We start from the raw sequence: 12130 nt of genomic DNA on the forward strand, positions 1-12130 counted from the left end.
AGATAGATAGATAGAATGAATGACTAAAAACTGCATGCTAAGATGCAATGCTAGCAAAATTCTCTTTACAGCGCAGGTAAACCAAGGCCAGCATACTGGGATGTAGCCATGTCAGTGTACAGGTAGTCCTCGATTTACAATTACCGTTGAGGCCAACATTTCCGTTGCAAAGTGAGACAGTTGTTAAGTGAGTTTTGCCCCATTTCACGACCTTGCTTGCCACAGTTGTTAAGTGACTCACTGCAGTTGCCTAGTTAGTCACACAGCTCTTTAGTGAATCCGGCTTCTCTCCTGGACTTTGCACGTCAGACGGTCGCAAAAGGGGATCGCGTGACCTCCCCCCCCCAGGGACACGGCGACCATCATAAACATGAGCTGGTTGCCAAGCGCCTGAATTTGGATCACGACCCAGGGGAGGCTGCAAATGTCGTATGTGTGAAAAACAGTTGCTTTTTTCAGCGCTGTCGTAACTGCGAAACGGTCCCTAAACAAACTTGTAAGTCAAGGATGACCTGTATAACGTCCTATTTCACACGCTTTGGAACACGTATGAAGAAAAACTGGGATCTAACCGGCATCTCCCCTCCGCTTGGTTTGCGCGACTGTAAAAGGAGCAAATTAAACCCGGGATGAGAAGAATTGAAGCGCTCTGTGAACTCAAAATTAGCCGTCACTCCAAGTGGCTTCTGGTCCTGACATGCCTTGCTCAAGAGAGAGAAAAATGCCTGTTCAGTATCCGTGACTAAGGAGGGATTAATAATCCTTGGAATTAGACTGTTTCTGAACACTTGGGATAAGTTTCCTTGAGAACTATTCTGTTTATGCTTTATCTAAGCCTGGGGTTCACCATCATACAAAGGCATGCGGTAAAGAGAGCTATTTTAAGCTCGTTTGGGTAGAAAAGGAGAGCAGCGAGGTCAAAGGGCTTGTGCGGTACAAATGTTGGACTGTATTTTTAAATGTAAGGGTCACTAGGCAACTCATGACTCATGGGGTCATCATTCGGGAGAAATTTAGCTATCTAAACAGAAAGGGAATGACCGCAGATGGGCAGAAATGCAGCGGGGAGTCGTAAATTTCTGATTTCCTGCTGGCTTCCCCATTGACTGTTGCGTGTGGGAGGCTAGCAGGAGCTCAAATATCCTGCTTCCTCCTCTTCCTCCTCCTCAACTGATCCATGGAATTGCCTGTCACTTTGCTAGATGGAGGGGGAGCAAAAGGAGCCAGTAGCAACTGTGAGAGGGACGGAGTCCTAGTGGACAATCCTTTAGATAGGAGCCAGGCGTGTGCTGCAGCTGCCAAAAAAGCCAACACAGTGCTGGGCTGCATTAACAGAGGGATAGAATCAAGATCAGGTGAAGTGTTAATACCACTTTACAAGGCCTTGGTAAGGCCACACTTGGAGTACTACATCCACTTTTGGTCACCACAATGTAAAAATGTTGAGAATCTAGAAAGAGTACAGAGAAGAGCAACAAAGACGATCAGGAGACTGGAGGCTCAAACATACGAGGTTGATGGAATTGGGTATGTCTAGTTCAGTGGTTCTCAACCTTTTTAATGCCGCGACCCCCTCCAACTGGTCGTAAGTCGAGGACTACTCAACCGGTCGTAAGTCGAGGACTACTCAACTGGTGCAGCACCGTTTGCAGACTGGGACTTTTGGCGGGCTCAGCAGGGCAGAGACAGCCTGGACAATTCCTATTGGCTTTTGAAAGCCAATAGAATTAGACTCTATTCAAGAGCATCTATTCTATTGGCTTTCAAAAGCCAATAGAATAAAAGGGAGTAGCACAGCTAAGGAAAAGGGGGGGGGGGGAATGGCGGACTGCGTTGTTTGGCGACCCCCGTGAAATGGTCCTTCAACCCCAAATGGGGTCCCGACCCACAGGTTGAGAACCACTGGTCTAGTTTAATTAAGAGAAGGACGAGGGAGGACATGATAGCAGTCTTCCAGTATCTCAGGGGCTGCCACAAAGAAGAGGCAGTGGGCTCGATTGTGGTCGTAAAATGAGGACTACCTGTATATATATATGTTCTCTTTGCTACTACGGCTCATTCGCTGTGTGGGCTGCTTTGTTGTGCTGTTGCGTCTGCAACTATTTTCATTGTCTACGTGGATCCCTTCTGAAGCCACCCAGAATCTCTGCCAGTGGGTGGCCTGAACGCATAAATTCATTCATAACCTCTGCAGTTTTTTTTTTAAAAGGCCCGTTTTAAAAAGAAGAACTGCCAATATATTGTTAGAAATAACATTGGGCGTTGAAGTAAGTAGGGGGTGGGGGGGAAAGCAAAAAAAAAAAAAAGCTGAATTTCTGCCAAAGAAGCTTTCTTGCCTTAGTAGCTGACCTCATCCTGGTGGAGAGCCACCTTAGGAAATATATGCATTTTGTATGTATGTATGTATGTATGTATGTATATATGTATGTATATATATATATATATATATATATATATATATATATATATATATATATATATATATATGTATGTATGTATGTATGTATGTATGTATGTATATATATATGTATGTATATATGTGTGTATATAGTTTAATAACAGTTACTGCTTTTCATTGCCTTTGCTGAGTCTCAGTCATAGCCACGGCTTTTTCCACCCCCCCCGCAGTTTCTCACAAGCTGTATTCCATATTAATATATATACATTTTTTTCCACCTGAGCGGATCTTGGGAGGATTAGAGGGATCGGCCTCTGTTCTTTTGCCTAGAGATGGTTTTCTAATTTTCGGCATCCAATGCGGCCGAGCAGAGCCAGCTGGCTTCGTCTTCGGCGTTCTGCTTTTTTTGCAGGAACCTCAGCCGTGCTGAAAAAGATTCAAGGGCCTTGTCAAGGCAAGCCCTATTAAACAAGTCTAGCCGGTCTTAAAAAAACAAACTTTTGAACTTCCTTTAATGTCTGGAACTGGAATGGGCCGCCGGAGAGCGAAATTGGATGGCAGGGATTTTATATAATGCAGCATGTAAGGAATCTATGGTGGGGAAGAAAAAAAAAAAAGCTCGAACATCAAGTGTGGGTGTGTGGGTGTGTGTATAACTTCAAGAGGCCCATCTTTTTCCTCTTGCCCCCCCCCCCGTGCTTTCCTGCTTTTTCTTCCTGACAAACAGGAGAGGACGAGAGAGATTCTGAACCGCAGAGTAGAAAGGGACTCTGGAGGTCTTCTAGTCCAACCCCGCTGCCAAAGCAGAAGACCTTCAGAGACAAATGGCTGTCCGTTTATCTTCTCAGAAACCTCCGGTGATGGAGCAGCCACCCTGCATATTGATATTTGAGTTTATTTATGTAATTTCTACCCCCACCTTTCTCGGTTTCATAAACAACGCAAAAGGTGGTGAACAAATCTAATATTCCTTCCTTCTCCTACTTTCCTCACAACAACCCTGTGAGGTGAGTTGGGCTGGGAGAGAGGGACTAGGTCAAGGTCTGGCTTTCATGCCTTAGGTGAGACTAGAACTCACCATCTCCTGGTGATTGGGCCCAAGTCACCAATCCAGCTTCCATGCCTCAGGCGGGACTAGAACTCACCGTCTCCTGGTGATTGGCTCAAAGTCACCCAGTTGGTTTTCGTGTCTAATGCAGGACTAGAACTCACCATCTCCTGGTGATTGGCCCAAAGTCACCCAGCCCGTTTTCATGCCTCAGGCGGGACTAGAACTCACCATTTCCTGGTGATTGGCCCAAAGTTACCTATCCGGCTTCCATGCCTCAGGTGGGACTAGAAGTCACCGTCTACTGGTGATTGGCCCAAAGTCATCCAACTTGCTGTCCTAAGGCAGAACTAGAACTCACATTCTCCTAGTGACTGGCCCAAAGTCACCCAGCCGGCTTCCATGCCTAAGGCAGGACTAGAACTCGCCATCTCCTGGTTTCCAGGCCAGCCCCTTAACCATTAGTTATGGGAATTTCACATGTACCACAACTTCTATCAAACAAATTTGCGTCATAGTCATCCAGCTCTAGCAACACTGGCTGGGTTCATATGTCATATTTAACAGAGAGCCACAGAGAGGTTCACGGACTGCAGTGGCCCAGGTCAAACATTGTTCTAAGCCAGGGGTAGGCAACCTTGGCTCTTTTATGATTGGTGGACTTCAACTTCCAGAATCCCTGAGCCAGCATGGCTCAGCTTGGAAACTCTCCCTTTCCCCTCAGCATGGCTGGCTCAGGAATTCTGGGAGTTGAAGTCCATGAGTCATAAAAGAGCCAAGGTTGCCTACCCCTGGCCTAAGTCCTCCTGTTCTAAGTGGTGAGCCTCCTAGACCAGGGGTAGGCAACCTTGGCTCTTTTATGACCGGTGGACTTCAACTCCCAGAATTCCTGAACCAGCATGGGGGAACTATGGCCCCTTCATGACTGGTGGACTTCAACTCCCAGAATTCCTGAGCCAGCCACACTGAGGGGAAAGGGAGAAGTTTCCAAGCTGAGCCAGGCTGGCTGAGGAATTCTGGGAGTTGAAGTCCACCAGTCATAAAAGAGCCAAGGTTGCCTACCCCTGGTCTAAGCCCAAGGCAAACAAACCACAGTTTGACCTGGCAGACGGTGCGAATCCAGCCCCTGCTTTGGGTGCAAAAAGTACAGGCAGTTCTTGACTTGACAACAGCTCGTTTAGTGACCATTCAAAGTAAGCTCAGCCCTGAAAAAGCGACTTACGGCCATTTTTCCACACTCACAACCATTTTCGGCATCCACGTGATGCAAATTCAGGCCCTTTGCGATTGACTCATACTTATGACGGGATCACGCGATCACCTTTTGTGACCTTCTGAGAAGCAAAGTCAACGGGAAAGCCAAGGTTGCCTTAACAACCATCTCAACGGCGGCAGCGATTCACTTAACAACCGCGGCAAGGAAGGTCGTCAAATGGGGCAAAACTCCCTTTAACAAATGTCTCGCTTAACAATGGAAGTTTTGGGGCTCAATGACGGTCGTAAGCCGAGGACTGCCTGTACAGCGGTTCAGAGGCCTGCATAGAGTTTAGGAAGACTTTGGGCCACTCCCTCAGCCCAGCCCACCTGGCAGGGTTGTCGTTATAGGGAAAATAGAAATTGAACCTGTGTGGGATAACTTCGCCATCTTGAGTTATTTGTAAAAAATTAAACAAAAGATGGGCTGCAAATAAACACGCAAACATAAGAGGGGGCCTCTTTGTGTTATATAGAACTTTATTCAGAAATGTAGGACAGCCAATTACTTCCCTCCAACAGTGGAAACTTTCTCCCCTGGAGGAGATAAGATGAAAAGATAATTACAAGTTTTGTCGGTATGTGAGAATTAACAGCAAGAGAGCCTTACAGTCCCCCATCACCCATCCACGGAAAATTCTTTTCTTTATATAATAATAAACATAATTGTGAGTTCACGAGCCACAGCAGATACCTTATTGCATTAAGTAAATTCTTGAAATAATTCCGGGTGTCAGGGTTATATTAATATTTGCCTCTTGTTTTTCTTTCCTTCCCTCTTTTTTCTCTTTTTTTCCCCTTTCCTTTCTTTTTTCTCTTTTCTTTGTTTTCTCTTTTCTCTTCTTTCCTTTCCCTTTCTCTTTTCTTTCCTTTCCTCTTTTCTCTTTTTTTCTTTCCACTTTTTTCTCTTTCCTTTCCTTTCCTTTTTCTTTTTTCTCTTTTCTTTTCTCTTTTCTTTCCTTTTCTCTTTTTTTCTCTTCTTTCCTTTCCTTTTTTCTTTCCTTTTCTTTCCTTTCTTTTCCTCTTTTCTCTTTTTTCTTTCCTTTCTTCTTTTTTCTCTTTCCTTTTTCTTTTTTCTCTTTTCTTTCCTTTCCTTTTCTCTTCTTTTCTCTTCTTTCCTTTCCTTTTCTTTCCTTTCTTTTCCTCTTTTCTCTTCTTCCCTTTCCTTTTCTTTTCCTCTTTTCTCTTCTTTCCTTTCCTCTTTTTTCTCTTCTTTCCTTTCCTCTTTTTTCTCCTTTCCTTTTCTCTTTTCTCTTCTTTCCTTTCCTTTTCTCTTTTCTTTCCCTTTCTTTCCTTTCTTTTCCTCTTTTCTTTCCTTTCCTTTCCTCTTTTTTCTCTTCTTTCCTTTCCTTTTCTCTTCTTTTCTCTTCTTTCCTTTCCTTTTCTTTCCTTTTCTCTTCTTTCCTTTCCTTTTCTTTCCTTTTCTCTTCTTTCCTTTCCTTTTCTCTTCTTTCCTTTCCTTTTCTTTCCTTTCTTTTCCTCTTTTCTCTTCTTTCCTTTCCTTTCCTTTCCTTTCTTTTCCTCTTTTCTCTTCTTTCCTTTCCTCTTTTTTCTCTTCTTTCCTTTCCTCTTTTTTCTCCTTTCCTTTTCTCTTTTCTCTTCTTTCCTTTCCTTTTCTCTTTTCTTTCCTTTTCTTTCCTTTCTTTTCCTCTTTTCTCTTCTTTCCTTTCCTTTTCTTTCCTTTCTTTTCCTCTTTTCTTTCCTTTCCTTTCCTCTTTTTTCTCTTCTTTCCTTTCCTTTTCTCTTCTTTTCTCTTCTTTCCTTTCCTTTTCTCTTCTTTTCTCTTCTTTCCTTTCCTTTTCTCTTCTTTTCTCTTCTTTCCTTTCCTTTTCTCTTCTTTCCTTTCCTTTTCTTTCCTTTCTTTTCCTCTTTTCTCTTCTTTCCTTTCCTCTTTTTTCTCTTTCCTTTTCTCTTTTCTCTTCTTTCCTTTCCTTTTTTCTTTTCTTTCCTTTTCTTTCCTTTCTTTTCCTCCTTTCTTTCCTTTCCTTTCCTCTTTTTTCTCTCCTTTCCTTTTCTCTTTTCTGTTCTTTCTTTTCTTTTTCTCTTCTTTCCTTTCCTCTTCTTTCATTTCTTCTTTTCTCTTTTTTCTTTCCTTTCCTTTTCTCTCTTTCCCTTCCCTTCCCTTCCCTTTCCCTTCTTTCATAAACCCTTTTCATCACTTGACCCAAGTAAAGGGAGCCGAGGACATTTTTCAGCCTATCATTTGCATGTCAAGTCAGATGACGTTAAGGGCCAGAATGACATTTATCCCGCTGGTTTAGATCTATAATTTTAACAAACAAAACAAAACACAGTTTTGAGGTCGCTCGTTTCTTTTTTTTCTTTTCTTTTTGTGTCTGAGTGACCCACCTAGCAAACCAGATTCCATCAGTCGATTCTGACGCTTCTTGCCTAACGGGGTGCTCTCTGTTCTTGCAGAAAAGGAAGCGGAGAGAGAAAGATGACGACGCCGTCAGCATTTGCAGCTTCGATCTGAAGGTAACTAAAATGTTTTGCCCCTGAATGTACCGACCTAAAATGTAGCCTCCCTTGATTCCATCTGGAAGGTCTTGGCCCATCGGACCAGAGAAAAGCCAGAATTCTTTTAATCTATCTCCTCAATCTCTAGTTGACCTCTGAAAGTAAACTTCATTCAGCTCGACCTCAGTACAGGCCATTACTCATAGTTTACCCTCCCTATTATTCACTACTCCTTTCTTAACTTGACCCTCTTCATCTAGAGGTGGGCTGGGGAACGATGGGCCTTTTATGACTGGTGGACTTCAACTCCCAGAATTCCTGAGCCAGCCAGGCTGAGGGGAAAGGGAGAGGTTTCCAAGCTGAGCCAGGCTGGCTCAGGAATTCTGGGAGTTGAAGTCCACAAGTCATGAGGGGGCCATAGTTCCCCCATGCTGGCTGAGGAATTCTGGGAGTTGAAGTCCACCAGTCATGAGGGGGCCATAGTTCCCCAATGCTGGCTCAGGAATTCTGGGAGTTGAAGTCCACAAGTTATAAAAGGGTCATCCAGCAATGCTGGCTCAGGAATTCTGGGAGTTGAAGTCCACCAGTCATGAGGGGGCCATAGTTCCTCCATGCTGGCTGAGGAATTCTGGGAGTTGAAGTCCATGAGTCATGAGGGGGCCATAGTTCCCCAATGCTGGCTCAGGAATTCTGGGAGTTGAAGTCCACAAGTTATAAAAGGATCATCCAGCCATGCTGGCTGAGGAATTCTGGGAGTTGAAGTCCACAAGTCATGGAGAGCCATCCAAGCTCAGCTGGCTTTGTGCCCAAGGCAGAACTTGAACTCAGGTTTCTAGCCTGATGCCTTCACCACACCAAATTCTTTCTCTCCAGGCAGTCCTCAACTTAACAACCATTCCTTTAGTGGCCATCCTAAGTTACATTAGTGCTGAAAACCGTGACTGTCAGCCAGTTTTACCATTGTCACAGCATCCCCACCATTAAGCATTCACGATTTGGGCACGGCCACCGACAGGGATGTACCACAGTTTTCAGCATCGTGGGCTTTTGCGCTCACCATTTGCAACACACCCAGCCGGCCTCCGACAAACAGAGCCAATGGAGGAAGTTAGATTCATTAGCAACTATAGCCAGAAAAGATCGTAACAATCAGACACAATCGTGTGATAACTCAATTAATGACCCCCATCACTTAGCATCAGTAGTTCCAGTCTTAATTTTAGTTACAAGTCAAGAACTACCTATATAACCCTTTATTGGGGGATTCAACTTTGCATTTTGATTGCACAGCAAGAGGGTGACCCCCGATAAAAGTTTTCCTCAGCAGCCCATGCGTGAAAAAAAAAATGTGGAGACTCTAGAAAAGAGTGCAGAGAAGAGCAACAAAGATGATCAGGGGACTGGAGGCTAAAACATACGAGGAACGGTTGCTGGAATTGGGTATGTCTAGTTCAGGGGTAGGCAACCCAAAACACTCAAAGAGCCACTTGGACCCGTTTCCCACCAAAAACAAAACACCGGGAGCCACAAAACCCTTTTGATATCTAAAATGAAGATAACACTGCATATATCCTTTTTTACCTTTATTATAGGTGTGTGTGTGTGTGTGTGTGTGTGTTTGTATATGTGTGTGTGTGTGTGTATGTACACACACACACACACACACACATTAAAAATAAAAGTAAAAATATGACTCTTGGGAATATCCATACTATTAAAACAATGATCACCAAGAGAATGCTTTAAGAGAATAAAATTACATACACACACAGGTAAAAAAAGGATATATGCAGTGTTATCTTCATTTTAAATGTCAAAAGGGTCTCTCTCTCTCTCTTTGTCTCTCTCCCTCCCTCCCTCCCTATCTGCCCTTGGTCTGCCACTCCTCTTCCCCCACTCTCTTTCTTTCTCTCTCTCTCTTTCCTCTCTCTCTCTCTCTCCCTCTCTCTCTTTCTCTCTCTCTCTTTCTCCCCCCCCTCTCCTATCTGCTGCTCACCTGACAAGCTTCAAGCTGTTGTCCAACAAGATAAGGGGTAGACAACCTCGTCTCTTTTATGACTCATGGACTTCAACTCCCAGAATTCCTGAGTCAGCCTAGCTGGGCTAGCTAGCTCTCTCCTGCCCTTCCTGCTTCCTGCAGAGACGCAGCAAAGGGAGGAGCTCCGCCCAGTAAGCTTTTCAGCTCCTCGGAGAACACTGTGAGTGCACTCTCTTTTTTTTATACACACACACACACACACAGACAGACAGAGAGAGAGAGAGAGAGAGAGAGAGAGAAGCAGGGAAGCGCAATTGCCTCTCTCTGTCTCTGTCTCTCTCTGCAAAGGCAGAGGAGGCTGGGAGCCACAGGGGAAGGCTCAAAGAGCCGCATGCAGCTCCGGAGCCGCAGGTTGCCGACCTGTGGTCTAGTTTAATGAAGAGAAGGACAAGGGGGGACATGATAGCAGTGTTCCAATATCTCAGGGGCTGCCCTAAAGAAGAGGGAGTCAAGCTATTTTCCAAAGCGCCTGAAGGCAGGACAAGGAGCAACGGATGGAGACTAATCCAGGAGAGAAGCAACCTAGAACTAAGGAGGAATTTCCTGACAGGGAGAACAATTAACCAGTGGAACAGCTTGCCACCAGAACTTGAGACTCTAGAAAGTGCAGAGAAGCGCAACAAAGATGATCAGGGGATTGGAGGTTAAAACATATAAGGAACTGTTGCTGGAATTGGGAATGTCTAGTTTAACGAAGAGAAGGACGAGGGGGAACGTGATAGCAGTCTTCCAGTATCTCAGGGGCTGCCCCAAAGAAGAGGGAGTCAAGCTATTTTCCAAAGCGGCTGAAGGCAGGACAAGGAGCAACAATGAATGGAAACTAACCAAAGGAGAGAAGCAACCTAGAACTAAGGAGAAACTTCCTGATAGTTAAAACAATTAACCAGTGGAACAACCTGCCTCCAGAAGTGGTGAATGCTCCAACACTGGAGGTTTTTAAGAAGAGACTGGACAGCCATTTGTCTGAAATGGTATAGAGTTTCCTGCCTGAGCAGAGGGTTGGACTAAATGGCCTCCAAGGTCCCTTCCAGCTTTGTTCTTCTGTTATCTGTGCACAGGCCTAATCTTTTCCCTGTACATCAGTCAGCCTATCCTTAGCCTCCGTACGAAAAAGTAAATATTGTGAGATTTGCATCCGCTGAGCGCTTGGTTCTTCAGAGAAATTTAGGTCTGTCTGGCTTTGAAAAATACGGGGTTCTTCAATTTTTTTATTTTTTAGTATTATATCGCTTCTACTCCTTTCGAGGTCTTCTCAGAAAATAAACCTTGTAAATGAGACACAGTCCATCTGGGAAGTTTGTATGACTAAAACCTCAAGCTTTTTTTTTTTCATTCCCCCCCCCCCCCAGAGCATAGGCTATTTCTTAGAAAGCCAGTTCCCCCTTATTGTCGAAGCATCTGCCCACTGGATGATTTCATCTCAGCTTTCAAAGATTCGCTTCCTGGGAAGAGACGTCTGCTTTCCTGATCTAGGATTTGGCCTCGGATGGCTTCCGATCAGAGGAGGCAAATCTCCAAGGAGGGTTTGAAAGATTTGAGAGCGAGCGTAATGGCGTTTCTCTCCAGGAGCTCGTATGCCTCGGATTAGATTGTCCCACTGTCATTTTTTACTTTCTTTTGAAGACTAAATGAAGGCTCCTTGGTGCTCTCCGAGCTTGGCTGTTTTCGGGCAGACGTGTCACAACCCAGCTAGGTTAACCTCCTCAGTTTTGATCTGCTCCTTGGCTAGCCCTGAGGGGGTGATGTAGTTTGGGCAACCGAATGCCTGCAAGAAAACAGTTTAAGCTGGGAGAGCACTAAGGATCCCACACAGTCCTCCTCTTCCAATCCTCCCCTTCTGCCACTGATGGTGTTCCCTAGTTGGGTCATGAAACTAAGAGAGCACCAAGGACCCCACAGTCGTCGTCCTCCTCTCCCCAAATCCCACCCCCTTCTACCACTGATGATGTTCCCTAGTTGGGTCATGAAACGTCTGCCAGAAAACTAAGCTCAGAGAGCACCAAGGACCCCACAGTAGTCCTCCTCTTCCTCCTCCTCCCTGCAAATCCCCCTCCCTTCTAATACTGATGAGGCTACCTAGTTGGGTAATGAAATGTCCACTAGAAAACCACCAAGCTCTCAGAGAGCACCAAGGACCCCACAGTAGTCCTTCTTCTTCTTCTTCTTCTCTTCTTCTTCTTCTTCTTCTTCTCTTCTTCTTCTTCTTCTTCTTCTACTTCTTTTCTTTTCTTCTTCCTCTTCTTCCTCTTCTTCCTCCTCCTCCTCTTCTTCTTCTTCCTCTTCCTTTTCTTCTTCTTCTTCCTGTTCTTCTTCCTCCTCTTCCTCCTCCTCCACTTCTTCTTCTTTTCTTTTCTTCTTCCTCTTCCTCCTCCTCCTCTTCTTCTTCTTCCTCTTCCTCTTCTTCTTCTTCCTGTTCTTCCTCCTCCTCCTCCACTACTTCTTCTTCTTCTTCTTCTTCTTCTTCTTCTTCTTCTTCTTCTTCTTCTTCTTCTTCTCCTCCTCCTCCTCCTCCCTCCTCCCTCCTCCTTCCCCCTCCCTGCAAATCCCCCTCCCTTCTGCCATTGATGATGTTCCCTAGTTGAGTCATGGGACGTCCGCCAGAAAACCACCAACTTCACCTGGGGAGATGCCAGTCTTAGAGAACTGGGGCTTCTTATCAGTGCCAGGCAAAGCTCCTTTTCCTCTCTCAAAGCCACTCCTGTGTTGCCTGCTGCTGTGGCACTCCCTAAAGTGTCGGTTTTCTGCGCCGAGCCCTCGTCCCCACCTCCTCCGCCTCTCCCAAATCAACACCTTCAATTCTCACCTTACCTGTCCTTTTGCAGGTTCCTGCCCCAGCCTTGCCCCTTGGCCCTTTCAGATCTCTTGATTTTTGTCTTCTCGCCGCCGCCTGAAGCCAGTGGGGCCTTTTAAAAACGTATTTACTTATTTGTAC

The 12130-nt window shown here is 45.1% G+C and overlaps 1 protein-coding gene across 1 annotated transcript in view; it reads left to right on the top strand.

Moving 5' to 3' along the window:
• NET1 (neuroepithelial cell transforming 1) overlaps positions 1–12130 on the top strand; it is an 86223-nt gene that overhangs the window by 29235 nt on the left and 44858 nt on the right. The window contains exon 3 of the mRNA XM_039345755.1: positions 7119–7178. Within this exon, the coding sequence (XP_039201689.1) occupies positions 7119–7178 (60 nt within the window). The remainder of the gene's footprint in view (positions 1–7118; positions 7179–12130) is intronic.

Source organism: Crotalus tigris, unplaced genomic scaffold (assembly GCF_016545835.1).
Source record: "Crotalus tigris isolate CLP2741 ecotype Arizona unplaced genomic scaffold, ASM1654583v1 scf7180000017975.10810073628:1450386, whole genome shotgun sequence".
In the NCBI taxonomy this organism is placed as follows: Eukaryota; Metazoa; Chordata; class Lepidosauria; order Squamata; family Viperidae; genus Crotalus; species Crotalus tigris.